This window comes from Condylura cristata, unplaced genomic scaffold (genome assembly GCF_000260355.1).
Source record: "Condylura cristata isolate star-nosed mole 26May11 unplaced genomic scaffold, ConCri1.0 scaffold00008, whole genome shotgun sequence".
In the NCBI taxonomy this organism is placed as follows: domain Eukaryota; kingdom Metazoa; phylum Chordata; class Mammalia; order Eulipotyphla; family Talpidae; genus Condylura; species Condylura cristata.
The window spans coordinates 36,256,657-36,271,865 of NW_004567109.1; the positions used below are offsets into that span (position 1 = coordinate 36,256,657).

The 15,209-nt window shown below is 33.1% G+C and overlaps 1 protein-coding gene across 5 annotated transcripts in view; it reads left to right on the forward strand.

The window, feature by feature from the left end:
* Positions 1 to 15,209, forward strand: part of ATG4C (autophagy related 4C, cysteine peptidase) — a 54,449-nt gene that overhangs the window by 23,540 nt on the left and 15,700 nt on the right. For all 5 annotated transcript variants that reach the window (XM_012721991.1, XM_012721992.1, XM_004679071.1 and 2 more), the window contains 4 exons: positions 695 to 1,025; positions 3,277 to 3,347; positions 7,746 to 7,882; positions 14,473 to 14,551. In XM_012721991.1, the coding sequence (XP_012577445.1) occupies positions 695 to 1,025; positions 3,277 to 3,347; positions 7,746 to 7,882; positions 14,473 to 14,551 (618 nt within the window). The remainder of the gene's footprint in view (positions 1 to 694; positions 1,026 to 3,276; positions 3,348 to 7,745; positions 7,883 to 14,472; positions 14,552 to 15,209) is intronic.

The window sequence follows — 15,209 nt, forward strand, 5'->3', positions numbered from 1 at the left end:
CTTTCTGAAGTTATTCTCTCATGAATACTGTGAATGTTAGTGAATATGTTTATTGTGCCTTTGGGTAGTCAAGACTGGATGCCTGATAAGCAGTACTAGTAATGGACTACAGAAGTTTTTATTCCATCTCAGAAAATGTCAAATAAAAGAAAGAAATCTGCAGTCCAGAATATTTCATTTGTACCTGAGTTTACTATTTTTTTTTCTCTTTCATTTGGTATTATTTTCATGGTAATATATAATACATTCTTATTGGCAGTTTTGGGAACTATAGAAGAATGCAGAGAAAAATATTACCATTCAAAATAAACACCAATGGCATGTTTTCTCTGCTTATACCTTTTTTTTTTGGAGCAGCTATATAATCTACATATCATACATTTATGTATTTAAAAAACAGATCCACTTTTTTTAATGTACTCCCAGAGTTCTGCAGTCATTACCGGAAACTAATTTTAGGACATTGCATCATCCCCAAAAGTAAACCTCATACCCAATTAGTAGTCACTCCCAATTACTGTATCTCCCCAGTAGTAAACCATTAATCTGTTTTTTGTCTCTGTAAATTTGCCTATTGTTGAGTTTATTATTTTAGTTTAGTAACCCACATGACTTTAAATGTATTTACTTTAGTAGAACTGTGAAAGTGTAACAATTTAAAAGATCTGAACACCTTGCTTTGGAACTACTATAGCTTGGACCTGGCCTGATGCTCTGAACATTGAAAATTCAGACTCTGATTCATGGACTTCCCACACTGTAAAAAAATTTACCGCATCATTTGAAGCATCGCTTTCAGGGGAAAGAGAATTCAAAACCCCCAAAATTTCTCAGAAGGAAACACTTGGGAGATGTTCTGATGATCATGAAATGCGAAATGAAATTTATCACAGGAAAATTATCTCCTGGTTTGGTGACTCCCCACTGGCTGTCTTTGGCTTACATCAACTAATAGAATATGGGAAGAAATCTGGGAAAAAAGCTGGAGATTGGTATGGACCAGCTGTGGTTGCACACATTTTAAGGTAACATTGTTTTACCATTGTCTTTCCTCTTATCACAGAGGTCTTCAAGTTCAGAGACACTGATTTTGGAGGTATAGCTAAGTGGTAGAATATTTGACTGCACCCCTGCAGTGCACAGGGCACATACATGATTAGAAATTTTAAGTGTAGCTGAAGGAGCTTTCACTTACTAATAGTGAAATTAATACATATTGTACTAGTTACATTTATCTACTGACAATTTTTCTATTGTTGTTCACAAATACAGATGTCCAAGGTCACTTTCTAACCAAATTTTCCTTAGCTTACGTATTTGAAATATTCTAAAAACGAACAACTCTTTTAATCTTGGAATATGCATAACATGAAGTTTTGTTTTGTTTTTAGATAGTATAATCTGGGGCTTTATTTTTATCTATTTATTTATTTTAAAGATTTATTTATTTTATTCATATAAGAACTGGGATATAGGCCAGAGGTGAGGGGGTGAGAGAATTCACCAGAGATAGAGTGGAAAGCAGAAAGGGCAGATGCTCTGAAATACACTGCTGAGGGGAGCAGCGAACAGGTCAGGAGAGGTCTGCCATGCCATCTGGGTCATCTCCCAGGCTGGGGATCGAACTTGTACTGCAGGGGCTTCAAACAGCTTCATAGTACTCTGTTTTAACCCGTTGTGCCACTAGGGAGGGCCCAACCTGGGCCTTTAATGTACTGATAGTATAATGAAATTTTGATGATGTCAGCATTTCTATGCACACATCAAATTTTTGTGTGTTGTAGATTTGGGGCTATTAATTTTATAATTATGCTGTAATAAAAGTCAAAGGTCTATTCCAGTCAGAATAGTTAGAAAAAAGTCAAAAGTTAAATTTGACTATATCTCAGATTTTGTGTGATTTGTTTGAATACTACTAAGTTTTTTAAAAAAAATTATCTTATTACTGTAACCAGAATCATTGCTATTTTAATTTTATAACTTCATTCCACTTTAAAATCAAGCATGAGTTTGAAATTATTGCTGTCTTTTGCATATTAAAACACCTCTATATTTTTTTGACTAGGTGCTTCCAATTGAAAAAGTATTTGCCTAAAGTTATAAAAGAAGTGTTCATAATAATATCAGGTTCAACTTGATATGACATTTGTAAAAGTATAAAACACAGTTGTGTTCTTTAAGATTTGTTCTTTAAGATTCGGAATCAAAATATTTTTCTGTAAAAGGCCTTATAGTAAATGCCTTACACTTTGTGGCCTTTTTATGGACTTTATTGCCCATTTGTTTTCTGTTTTCTTGCAACCTTTTAAAGCTGTACAAACCATTCTTATTTGTAGATTAAACAAAAACAGCCTAGAGGTCATAGTTGTCAATCTTTCTTCTATATTAACAGATACAAATATGCATAATAAAGCATGTTAAGTTGAAAAATTATAAAGATATAGGTAAATAAGGCTATTTATAATTCCACAATTTGCATATTTTAAACCATTAATTTGATTTTTTTTCATATCATGTGCATCTTTGATATACTCATTATACTCAAATGCATAGTTTTACTTACTGAATTCTAGGGCTTGAAATTTGGAAATTTACTTGTTCAAGTAATAAAGGTTTTTGAATGAAGGGGAAAAAATCATGCTATTGTTGAAAGAAAGGAAAAAAAAACTTTAAATGTGCCAGAGAACAACCATATGGAATTTAATGCTAATTAGTAATTTAATATGGAACAAACCTTGAAACATATGTAAAACCACTTGTAAGAATATGTCAAATAAAGCCAGCTAAGTGCTTGAGAGAAGTCCTTTTTAGGGGGTGGGGTTTATAGCTTTGTACCCAAGAATTTCTGGACATATTTGTACTTGATATTTTAATGTTCCTTGAGTAATTTAATGTTAGTATTCGACTTTGAAAAACTTGATCTGGTTTAGTTTTTTTCTTTCTACTCTGCAGTGTTCATTGAAGCACTATTTCTTTGCTTGTTTTAAAAGCTGAGATAACTTTGATTTACACGCTGTACATGATTCAGAGTAGTGTGCCACTTCTTCAGATGTCTGTTGCCACACCACACCCACCACAGCAGACAACTATAGTCCTCCACCATAGTCCATTTTTACCTGATTTCTGATACAATTCACATTACAGTTTTAAAAGCAGACAGTATGGGCTAAATAGAGAAGTCAGGAAATTGCCTTTCCCCTTAAGTTAATAAATCTCTAATTACTAAATAGAGATGTTAGGTAGGAATTTGAAGGATGATACTTGTTATTTTCTTAGAAAAGCTGTTGAAGAAGCAAGACACCCTGATTTACAAGGAATAACTATTTATGTTGCACAAGATTGTACAGGTAAGGAATATATATAATTTAATTTTTTTCTGTTTATTTGGTCACACTTTTTCTGTGTATTCAGCTTATCCCAATAGGATGTAAAGTTTATCCCAAATAAACCAAAATTAATCATTTATGATTATGAAAGTAGGGACCATTTTTATTCCTACATAGTGCTCTATAAATAGTAGGATCTTATTAAATGTTCCTTGATATACTATGAATTATTAACTGCAATGTTAAAATAAATTTTAAAGATTTTCCTATATTTCAAATGAGTAGTTTGAAACAGATAGATGGGAATATTTAAAATAGGTGAATATACTCAGACTAATGTGTCTCAGGTACTATCTCATCAGTGGATAATGTGTCAAGGAAGGAAAATTCTCCGTTTATGTGGTTTTCACTAGTCCCTCAGCTGATCATCTATAACAGTATAGCCATTGTCCATAATTTTACTTTGGTTTTTTTGTTTAATGACCATTGCCAATAATAATTTTGAAATTTTGTTGGGGGTGAAATAGAGGCCTTAGTTTCTTAATAAAATAAAAGTCCCTAGAAAATAAATCACCTTATACTGCTAGTATTTTTTAAAGAAATGCTATTAATAGGATAAAGTACATTAATGTTTTAAGGAAGTTAAGTTGATCTCAGCCATGTTTATTATAAGAGACTTTACCCAGTTAATTGTTTTTAGTGTGGAAAGAATGGCTACTAAGCACACATGCATTTTGTTTGACTTTTGTTAAGGTTAATTAGTTTTTAAAGAGAGACTGATAGCCACTATTACAGCTATATGGAAGTAAAAGTTGTAAATTTTCAGGTGACTATGAATTTTTCAGGTACTTTTTTTTTTCTCCACATAGGAGGAAGTCTTGAAAATCAAATGTGCTTTGTTAACAGTTAAACTTAAGCTAAAGAGTATGCTTAAATAAATTTATGAATTTGCCTTTGTACTTTTATTGATAGCAGTTAGCTTTGGTCTTTTGGTATAACATTTTTACTTAATTAAATAGCACAAAGTGCCTCATTATATCAATGGCTTGTGTAATTTGAAGTAGTTCTTAAAATTCTAACATTGGTATTTTAAGAATCCTAATGGGGGACTTTATGTTAGAGTTTTGATAGATTGCTAGTTAGAAATTAGGTGAAGCAAGTGTTTATCAATTTTTTCTGTCTGTTTTCAAAGGCTCTATACTCCACTCACTTTCTCCTCTCATTCTGTATTTTTTTGCTTTGTAATTGCATCTCTTTCCATTGTTGTAGTTAGGACTAGGCACTCACTGTGAAGGAGGACTTTAAAAAAAAATTTCAATTGCTACTTGTGCTACTGTAGGTAACTTATATTATCTGCTGTCCTTCAAGTATCTCTTCCAGATTTTCTACAGACACTTCAAATTCAGCATGGTTAAAGTGAACTTACTTTCCTCTGCCCTACTCTTGCTTCGTTTCCTCTCCACGTACAGTTATCATGGCCATTTGTGTTCACTCACTCGTTCTTGACTCTTTTCTCATCATTTCTGTGTGACCAGCCAGTCAAAGCTTACCAATTACACTTTAAAAAATGCTTCTGAAATTGGTTCTGCATTTTAGATTGTGATTGGACTTAGATCAGACTCATCTCTAATTTGGGCTTTAACTTGATTTCCCTGTCTTTTCTCTTAATATATAAAATCAAAAGAAATTAATTGTGTCTCCTAATTTAAAGATTGTCCATTATCTCTAATCACAATTTATGTTAGTATATAAGGCAAGTAAAGTCCTTCACAATTTGAAACAACATGTCTAGCATCACCTCCCAATGCCATCTCCCATACCAGTATACCAGTTAATAGTATACCAGAATACTGTTAACCTTCAGTGATTCCTTGGACATATTGATAATGTTATATGCTTTCATTACATGTCTTTGTGCATACTAGTGTCTCTTCTTAGAATGTCCTTTATTATTCAAGTGTCTCTTGTTAAAGATTACTAATTCTTTAAGAACATGCTCCAAGTTTACTCCTTTGGGGAAGTCTTTCCCAATTCCCATCAGGCAAAAAATGTTTCTTTTCCTCACTTTTATTGTTGCTCTGTAACATTTTGGAGTTACCTATTAAATATCACATTTGTAACTCGGTTGCAGTACCACCATGTAGCAGGGATAGGGGAAAAGTATCCAAATCACTTGGTTGGGGGTCACTGCTATAGTGAGCCTCTGATTCAGAATTGAAATGCTTCGTAGCCCTTAACTATGTTGGAAGTTGAAGAAAAACACCAAAATGACTGTACTTTGAAATTAGGATATTGTTTTCTTTTATACTTCCCCTCCCTCTCATGGAAAACCACAATAAATAGCCTCTTCGTACATGTGTGTTGAATGAAGATAAGACATTAGATAAAGGAGAAATTGTACATGTCAGTGGTATTGTTTTGTCTTATAGTAGTATTTGAGTAAAGTGACATCTATGAAAGGAAACTCATTTGATTGGAGGGCATTCTAGTTAAGAAAGTCAAAGATGCTGAACTTTGAAAAATGAGGAAATTAGAGGTTTATAATTGGAAGTCACTTCTGAGTCATTTACAGAAAGTGAGATGATGAAATTGAAATGTAGGAAAATCTATTGTGACATTTTTGTAGCTTTGGTTTAGATTGACTATAGGAGCCTGGGAAGCTGATATGCAGAAGAAACTTAATAGCCTATAATCTACATTTGGAATTTAGAGAAAAATTGGAGCGTAAATGACAGAATTTGTTAATCAACCAACTGTGGAAGAACGGAAATGTTTAATTAAACTGACAGAGAGTGTGGGTGTAAAGGAAGCTTTGAATATTTTGTTAAACAAAACAAAAGTTTCCTCTGTAATTTGCTTCCACTAAATCTTCCTGTTTATTTTGAATATTCCACTTACACTCTTATGCCCTTTATTCCACAGCTCTTAGGAAGGATTAAATCTTGCTAAATCTTCTCAGTCCTCATATCACATAATGTATCAATAGCATCTGACACAATTGACTACTTCCTCCATATTGTTACATTCAGTTTACTCGCTGTCTAGAACACTATTAACTTATCCACTCCTTTGCTGTTTCTGTTACTGCTTTTTCCTTATCTTGATGAACCTTAAAATTGTTGTTGTGTGCAGCCTTTAGACATTTGTGTGTGTGTGTACACAGATTTGAATTCAGCCAATTTCCTGGCTTTACAGAACCACTATATACTGTCAACTCCCAAATGTATAGGTTCATCCTGAACTTCTCCCCAAATCTGGACTTTTTGGTACATATTTGCCTACTTATCATCTCTACTTGTATGTCTCATAGTTATCTCAAAGTTAGCATGTTTAAAATTGAATTCTCAATCCTCCCCTCTATATTTCTTATCCAGAAGTCTTCTCTAGCTTTGTAAATTCCATCTCTTACTCCATTTGATTATATCAAAACTTTTCAAATCACCATGACTCTCCCTTTTCTTTCACATCTTACATTTACTACAGTAGAGAGTTATCTTCAAACTGATAATTTTCCCTACCTCACATGACCATCCCATGACATTCTCTGCTTTCAAAATTATTGCGTTTGTTCAAGCTACCCTCATGTCTCACTGGATTCCTACAATGATCTTTTAACTGTTTCTTTTTTGGCTTTCCCCATCTCATCTATCATCAACACAAGAATGGGGCTTGTAAATTGTGAATCAGCTCATGCTTTTCCTTAAAGAAACTCTTCAGTGGCTTCCTAACTCACTCAGAGTAAAAACTGGAGTTTTGACAATGGCTTGTAAGAATTCACCTGATCTCTCTTGGTCCTTCTCCATTTATAATTATTTCCAAACTTCATTTCCTGTTCCTGTAGCCCTTGCCCATGTTCTTCCAGCCTCACTAGATTTTTGTTCCTGAACATGGTAGTTATGCTTCTACCTAAAGGTATTTGCATTTGGCTGATTTCTGCTTGGAGTGATTTCCCCCAAGTATCTGTATTATTGGGTTCTTTCTTTAAGTCTTGACTCAAATGTTAGTTCCTCTTCTGTCCTTCCCTACTATCTTATTTTATGTTGCTTCCCTTTTCAACTTTACTTACTTATCTTTTTATCTTTGTTTCTCTTTAAAGCATCTGTCATTTGATGTACTGGTTATTTTACTTACTTATTGCCTGGTTTACTATATTGAGCATATGCTATATGATTTTTGCCATTTTGCTCATAATTCAATGATAAGTCAATGATAAGTCAATGCCATATAGAAGCTGCCTATCAGGTATCTATTGAATACATGAATGAGGTTGGTAAGTATTTTTACCTAGCTAAGCCCTTGATAATGAAGTCAGATCAGATGACTAACTAATGGGAGGAGGGAGCAGAGGAGTAAGGGTTAAAAATAATTCTGAAAATCATTTTAATAAACTTTAATATGTATTCATTATGTTTTTCTCAGTTTACAGTTCTGATGTAATCGATAAGCAGTGCACTTCCATGGCCTCTAATAATACAGATGACAAAGCGGTTATTATTCTAGTTCCAGTTAGACTTGGTGGAGAAAGAACCAACATCGACTACTTAGAGTTTGTAAAGGTATGAGATAAGGACTCAAAATTTTAAAGACAGTGTTAACTAATACGAAAAATACAAAAAGTTTTCAGTCTTTCTGTTAAATGAATAGTTATAGTTGTAGTAGTAGATTTTAAAGTTTGACCTTAGAGGGTTCAAATTTCAGTATCACAAGATTGGTAGTGATTAGGAGAGTATAACTGAACAGCCTTTTAATCTTTGTAATTAATGAAAGATCCATAGACAGACCAATAATTACAATCTGGCTACAATTATATATCCTTACTTGGGATTTTAAAAAATGTCTACCTTTGATTATTTGTAAAATCCATATTAAGTTCTATTTGGTTAATTTTTGAAACAATCTGATTTTCTGTTATTGCTGCATTTTCTCTTAATTCCTATGCCACCATGAGGTCAATAAAAAGTTATGATTATTTACATAGAAAGATGACAACTTTGCTGTCTTCACTTTAATAACTTAAAAACCTGATCTATTTCAAAACACATAATTCTTTTTTATAGAAGAATCTATGTTATTTTGTTTTGGTCATCAAAACAATTGTCATAAAAATAACTGAGCTACTTAGTTTATGACTGAGATTATATAGTATTTATATTATTTTCAGAGTTTTAATAAAATTCCTCAATTTTTCAATACCTATAATGGAATTCCTCTTTGAGTGGAGTGTAATGGCATATAGTAACTTTGAAATGAAGTCTAGATTTGTCTTTTATTATTTGGTAATAATTTTTTCCTCACATGAAACATTTCTCCCATATTGTAGTGGCTATATATTATTTATAGATAGAACATACATACTCAGGCTAGCCTGCGCTGATTCTAAAAGTTTAGGGTGGCCATTTTCAGTACATGATATGTAGAAGTCTTCTAGCTTGTTGGCTTTTCAGAGTAGTAAAATTTTGGAGACTTACTTGTTAACTAATATTAACAATAATAGATCAATAATAAAAATTCCCTAGATAAAAATGGGGTTTTGACTTCTAAAGTGGTTCTTTAGTAGCATTATTGGTAGAATGTGAAAATTATGAACCATTTTATAATTTAAATTCATTGAGGGTTTTGGGATTTCTGGCATGTTGTCATGTCTCAAGTTCTAAACAGATCTGAACTGAATTCCCTCTGCTTCTATAGTAGCATGTGAAGATCAGATCTGAGACAATTTTAACTGATCCATTTAGTGAAGCCACCCTTCTGGTGGCGTGGGCTGCAGATGGCCGTAGCCCATCTGGCTGAGGGCTTTACTGTTTGGTGGTACTGAAAGTGTTCATCAGATGGCAGGACTGCCTAATGCACTGGAGTGACTGGCTGGCACCTACATTATGGTTAGGTGAATCATGTTCAGCTGTGAAGCTAAACCTCAGTACCTTGCTCTAGAAAGCACTCATCAAACATTTATCTCTCATACTTGTATAGCACTTTCAGATTTCATATTTGTCTCATTTGTCCTCATGATAGTTTAGAAGTAATTTGTATTTATAAGACAGAAGAAAGAAATTAAGCCATTTGAGTGAGTTCAGATCACAACTTGGTTAGAGATTAGAAACTTCATATTTTTCCCTAAAGTGTAGACTTAAAAAAAAATTTCTTTGAGCTTCTAATTTACGTTAATCCAAAAATGAGAGAGCAGTGACTATTGAGACATTATAATTTTTCAGTTATCAGGTAAAAATGGATGAAATAGCTGAGTGAAGTAGGTTATATTCTAGGTGATAAGCTTGCTTAGAAAGTCTTCGGGGTGGTAGTCAGAATGAGAGCCTGTAGAGTCATTCCTTGGAGTGAAAAAGTAGTGTTTTTAATAATCTTGAAAAAATCTTATTTCTCTTCCTCTTTCATTTCTACTTCCTCTTCTTCTTCACATCCATCTTCACCCTCCGCCCTTTACCTTATCTCTCCTCCATTTCCTCCTTTTTTCTTCAATAACTACTGTATATTTTCTTGCTGAACAGTTGTACATTCCACACTCTAAAATTCATCTTGAGTTCTATTTTTCAAATGTTTTAATCAAGGGAGTTCCACAGTATTTCAGAGATGGTATCATCTGCGACATCCTCTGAGGAGAAAGAAATTTGGTGTGGTGTTTTATCAGCCTTTACCACAGGAGGTTTACTTATTTATTTTTTAAAGGTCCTGGAATGAGGAATATCCAATATGTTCTTTTTCAACAAGACAAATTAGGACGTTCCTTTTGAATGATCACTTCAGTCTTATTTATTGTATCATAGATACAGGTCAATAAATTCTTGCCACTAGATAACTGTTAAGAAAGCTTTTTGGGAATTGAAGAGTGTTTCAAGTTTCTCAAGATTCAGCTTCTTATATGGTGGCGTTTGCTTCTAAGTGATTATTACAAAATTTGCTCTAGTCTGTTACAATGGAAATACACGTCAAGAACCAAATTCTTCTACTTCTTGGAATCATTCTTTTTCTAAAGATACTCAGTCATGATTCTTGCTCTCTCTCTATATATAACATATATAATAAGAAAATATATACACACAAACACATATATCTATATATTTTTTCCAGTTTTTCAGTTGCTCAGAGTGCCTGAAATTAAAAGGCATTCTAATTGTGTTAAGGATTTTTATTTAGAATGAAAGCAATAGAATCCTTAATGATAAATAACTATTATTATCAGGGTTTTTTTTTTGTGATCTAATTCATTTTAATTTCTTATTGAGTTAGCTCTAAAATATTTTTTAAAGATTTATTTATTTATGCATACAGAACTAGGGTGTAGACCAAAGGTGTTGGGGGTGAGAAGCTTCACCAAAGACAGAGCAGGGAGCAGAACAGGCACATAAAATGAAACACACTGCTGAGGGGAGCAGCAGGTCGGCCAGGAGAGGTCTGCCTTGCCATGTGGTTTACCTCCCTAGCCGGACATTGAACCTGTGCTGCAGTGGCTGTGACAGTTTCACAGTGCTGTGCTTTAACTTGTTGTGCAACCAGGGAGGGCTGAGTTTGCTCTCAAATTTAACCTTATCTGCCTTTTCTGTTGTGTTTAATTCTTTTAGTTGCAATTCTCCTTACCAAAAATATCTGATACTTTCACAAGGCTAAAAATACACGAGGTTGTTATTTATTTATTTTTTGTAATTGAGTAACACTGGTTTACAACCCTGTCTATGGTTTTGGGGAACAGGTTCACACATCCTCAGATAGGTTACTGTACCACCACATCTGCCAGGAATGTATTTACATCTCTTACCATAGACCATAGGCCCCTCCTTCTTTGTACAAATCTTCCCCTCCCACTTGATAGCCTCTGCTCTGCAGATATTTTGCTAGGATTTGTTTTAGTTTTGTGAGTACCTTTGTTTCTGTATATTCTACCTTTAAATGAAACTGTCTAGTATTTGTTTTTCTAGCTTAATTATTATTATTATTTTCTGACTTATTTCACTTATCACAATAACCTCCAGCTCCATCCATGTTGTGACAAGTGGCAAGAGGTCATCTTTTTTTTTTTTCCTAACAGCTGAGTAGTATTTCATTATTATAGAGTCCATAGTTTTCTAATCCACTTTTTGTCCTTGGGCATTTAGGCTGTTTCCATAACTTGGCTATTTCAATAGTGCTTCAGTGAACAAAGAAGTATATACATTCTTTCAAATTAGTATTTTTGTATTCTTTGGGTAGATAACCAGGTGTGGAATTGCTGAATCATTCAGTAGATCTATTTTTCATATTTAGAGGAACTTCCATACTGTACTATAGGGGATAGACCAGTCTACATTTTCACCAGCAGTGTTTGAGGTTTCTTTTTTTTTTTTTCATACCAATGTTTGTTGCTTCTGGTCTTTCTGATATGGGCCAATCATAAGATTGAATGTCTCATTGTGGTTTTTATTTGCATTTCCCTGATGATATTGATATCAAATGATGTTGAACATTTTTTCATGTACCTATTGGCCATCTGTATGTCTTTGGAGAAGTGTCTAGCTCTTCTGCTCATTTTTTGATTGGGTTTTTTATTTTCTTTTTGTTGAGATGTAGAGTTCTTTATAGATCTTGGATATTAACTGCTTGTTGGATAAGTGATATGCAAATAATTTCTCAAATTCAGTAAGGTGTCTTTTGTTCTTGAGTTTTTAAAGACTAATTTATTTTGCATACAAGAACTAGGGTGTAAGCTGGAAGTGCTGGGGTGAGAGGATTCACCAGAGAGAATGGGAAGAACAGTTAGTCTACTGAAATACACTGCTGAGGGGAGCAGTGGACAAGACAGGAGAGATCTACTGTACCCTGTGGGTCAGCTCCCTGGCTGGCCAGGGATCGAACTCAGCTGCAGTGGCTGCCAATAGCTCGATAGTATTGTCTTGAACCCCTTTGCCACTAGGGAGGCCCAGGTGTCCTTTTGTTTTAATGGTAACTTCTTTTGCTATTCAGAATCATTTTAGTTTGATGTAGACCCATTTTTTAAAAAAATAAACTAGCATTGTTTTACAATATTGCATTTGTTTTAGAGCTAAAGGATTGACCCCTTCAAGTGTGTTATCATACCACATTTGTTTATTTTTGCTTTTGTTTTTCTCACTATTAGAGTAGAATACCCAAAGACATCACTGGACTCAGTGCTTGCCTATATTTTCTTATGTACATTTTATGATTTTCAGTGTTGCATCTAAGTTTTCAATCTATTTTGAGTTAATTTTTGTGTATGGTATGAGAAAATGGTCTGGTTTAATTTTTCTGCATGTCCCAGCATCCCAGCACCATTTATTGAAGAGATGTTTCCTTTCTGCATGTATACACCTGGCTCCTTTGTTAAAGGCTAACTGTCCATTTAAATACAGGTTTTTTCATGGACACTCAGTTCTAAATTTTGGTCTGTGTGTCAACTTTTACTCCAATACTATACTACTTTAATTATTATAGCCTTGTAATATAGTTTGAAGTCTTCAGTGAGCCTCCATTCCCCTTCTTTTTTGTCAACATTGCTTTGGCTAATCTGGGTCTTTTGTGGTTCCATCTAAAATTCAGTAATGTTTAATCCATTTTTTTGAAGATATTTCCATTGAAACATCTTTGATAAGGATTGTGTTAAATATACATATTATTTAAAATGGATATTTTAATAAGATTAATTCTTCCAACCCACAATACAAGATCTTCTTTAGAGGGTTGTTTGTCATAATGAGAACCTGGTAACAAATATCCATAAAGGGAACTTTAAAGCACATTTTATTGTCTTCATAAAATAGGATATTTTATGTCCACTAAATATTATTATAAAGTTCTATATTTATTGGTAGGAAAAGATGCTTATGATATGAGAGACCGAAGTCACAATAGCATACACTGTATGATGTCCACATATTTAAAAATGTATTTGTAATCTAGTGAATCTAAGTAATATACAGAGATGTCAAGAAAAATATTCCCCAAATATTAATAATGATGAATTGTGAGTTTTGTGAATTTTTTACTTTTTCCAGTATTTTCTTAGAAACATTTAATTTTTTTAAATTAAAATATATATATATAATAGTTTATTTTTACATAATTTTGTGCCTTTTTCCATCTCAGTTGTAATCCCGGTGGGCTTCCCATCGCCAAATCACCCATGTGCCATCACCATCGTCCAGTGCATTTCCCTCCCAAACTCTTTTTGATCTCATTCCCCACTCCACCCCCATAAAACACCTCTGGTACATAGCTGTTCATTGTTATTATTATTTTCTCGCCTGCTCCAAGAAACATTTTATTTTTGAGAAACTAAGTCTGAAAAAAAAATAGTGATTTGCTTACTTGCTAAAGGAGAAAAGCTTTATTCATACATTCTTTATTCTTATATAATCTAATTTCAAAAGTCTATCATTTAAGATTAGCACTTTTGTGGTTTTAAATATCTTTATCACTGTGTCTTCTAATATATGCTAAAATAAATGCATAAACTTTCGACAAAACATTGATTCCACTGTACAAGTTTTTACTAACTGCACTGGACATTAAAAAAAAATAGATATAGGATTATTTGGCCCAATTTAAATAGAATTCTGCTTAGAATAGAAGTTGAGGTATCTTTGATGTTTTGTAAAATTAGCCTTAAGTACAATAATAGGTATTTTTCTTGGATTAAATTGTTTTCATTACTTAGTACAAATGAAATAGCATAAATAATTTGTCAGGTGTTTTCCTGTTGACTAAAAAATGGTTTTTAGTTTTGATTCTAACACTCAAGCTTCACTAGAAACAGTAACAACGTCTAAGAACTATTTTTAGTTAAAAAAACCTAATGAAAATGTTACAGTGATCTTGATAAGGGCTGTACCAGCTAATGAAAGGTCAAGTGTTTTGACTTTGGTGGGGATTTTATTGCCTTAAGATGGTAATGTTTATCTCTGTGTCTAGCACATAGTAATTGTTTAGTGATAAATGCATCAGAATATTTAATTTCATCGTGTTCATGTTGAGTGATCATTGTAAAGGGATATCAGAACATGGGGGGAAATGTAATAAAAATAAAACTGGTGGTAAAAAGCTTGGGAATTACTAATCTTGGTAATACAAAATTGGTTTGTTTTGAGTAATTACCATTTGTTTCATCTCTAACTCTGCATAAATTTTGTTTTGTTTTTGGCAGGGTATTTTAAGCCTTGAATATTGTGTGGGTATTATTGGTGGCAAACCTAAGCAGTCATATTATTTTGCTGGATTTCAAGGTTAGTGATTTAGTAAAATTTATTTTTTCGCTGTTTTCTTTTAAAAGTCAGAGAGTTAATATGATATTATCTGGAAACAGGATGATTAACTGAGCAAAATGAGTACTTTATAAATTCATCTGTCCTACCATGGCCACTCATTTGTCATTTGGTCCACAGCATAATTGGATTCTGTAAAATGTATGTTTAATTTCTGTTATTGCATAAACAAGGCATAATTTATTGGTTTCACTAAACTTCAGAAGACATTGTTGCCATATTCTGGCAGTTGCTATTTACATATTTACTTTTTACCAGTTTTAGTGGTGCTAGTTGATGATAAAATGACAAGCAATATGTTCTTCCTGTCAGGACAAAGTAGTACAATACATTTTTCATGTGCAAACTGTAGAATATAATTGTGTGTTTGTGAAAGTAATTTTATCACCAAAAATTAAATGACAGTTTCATCACTTTATAAAAATTCTGCTTATACAAGCATATTTCATTATGCAAAAGTTAATCTGTCCTGTGCAAACCTATGTTTCAGTCAATGAATATCAGTCTGGCAAGCTGTTACTCCCAGATTTTTTTCAGCTACTCTACATAGAAATTGGATTGTAAGCAGTGTAATAATAAGGTGTTTTTTGAATTACTTGTCTTCTGTTTTGTCCTTGTA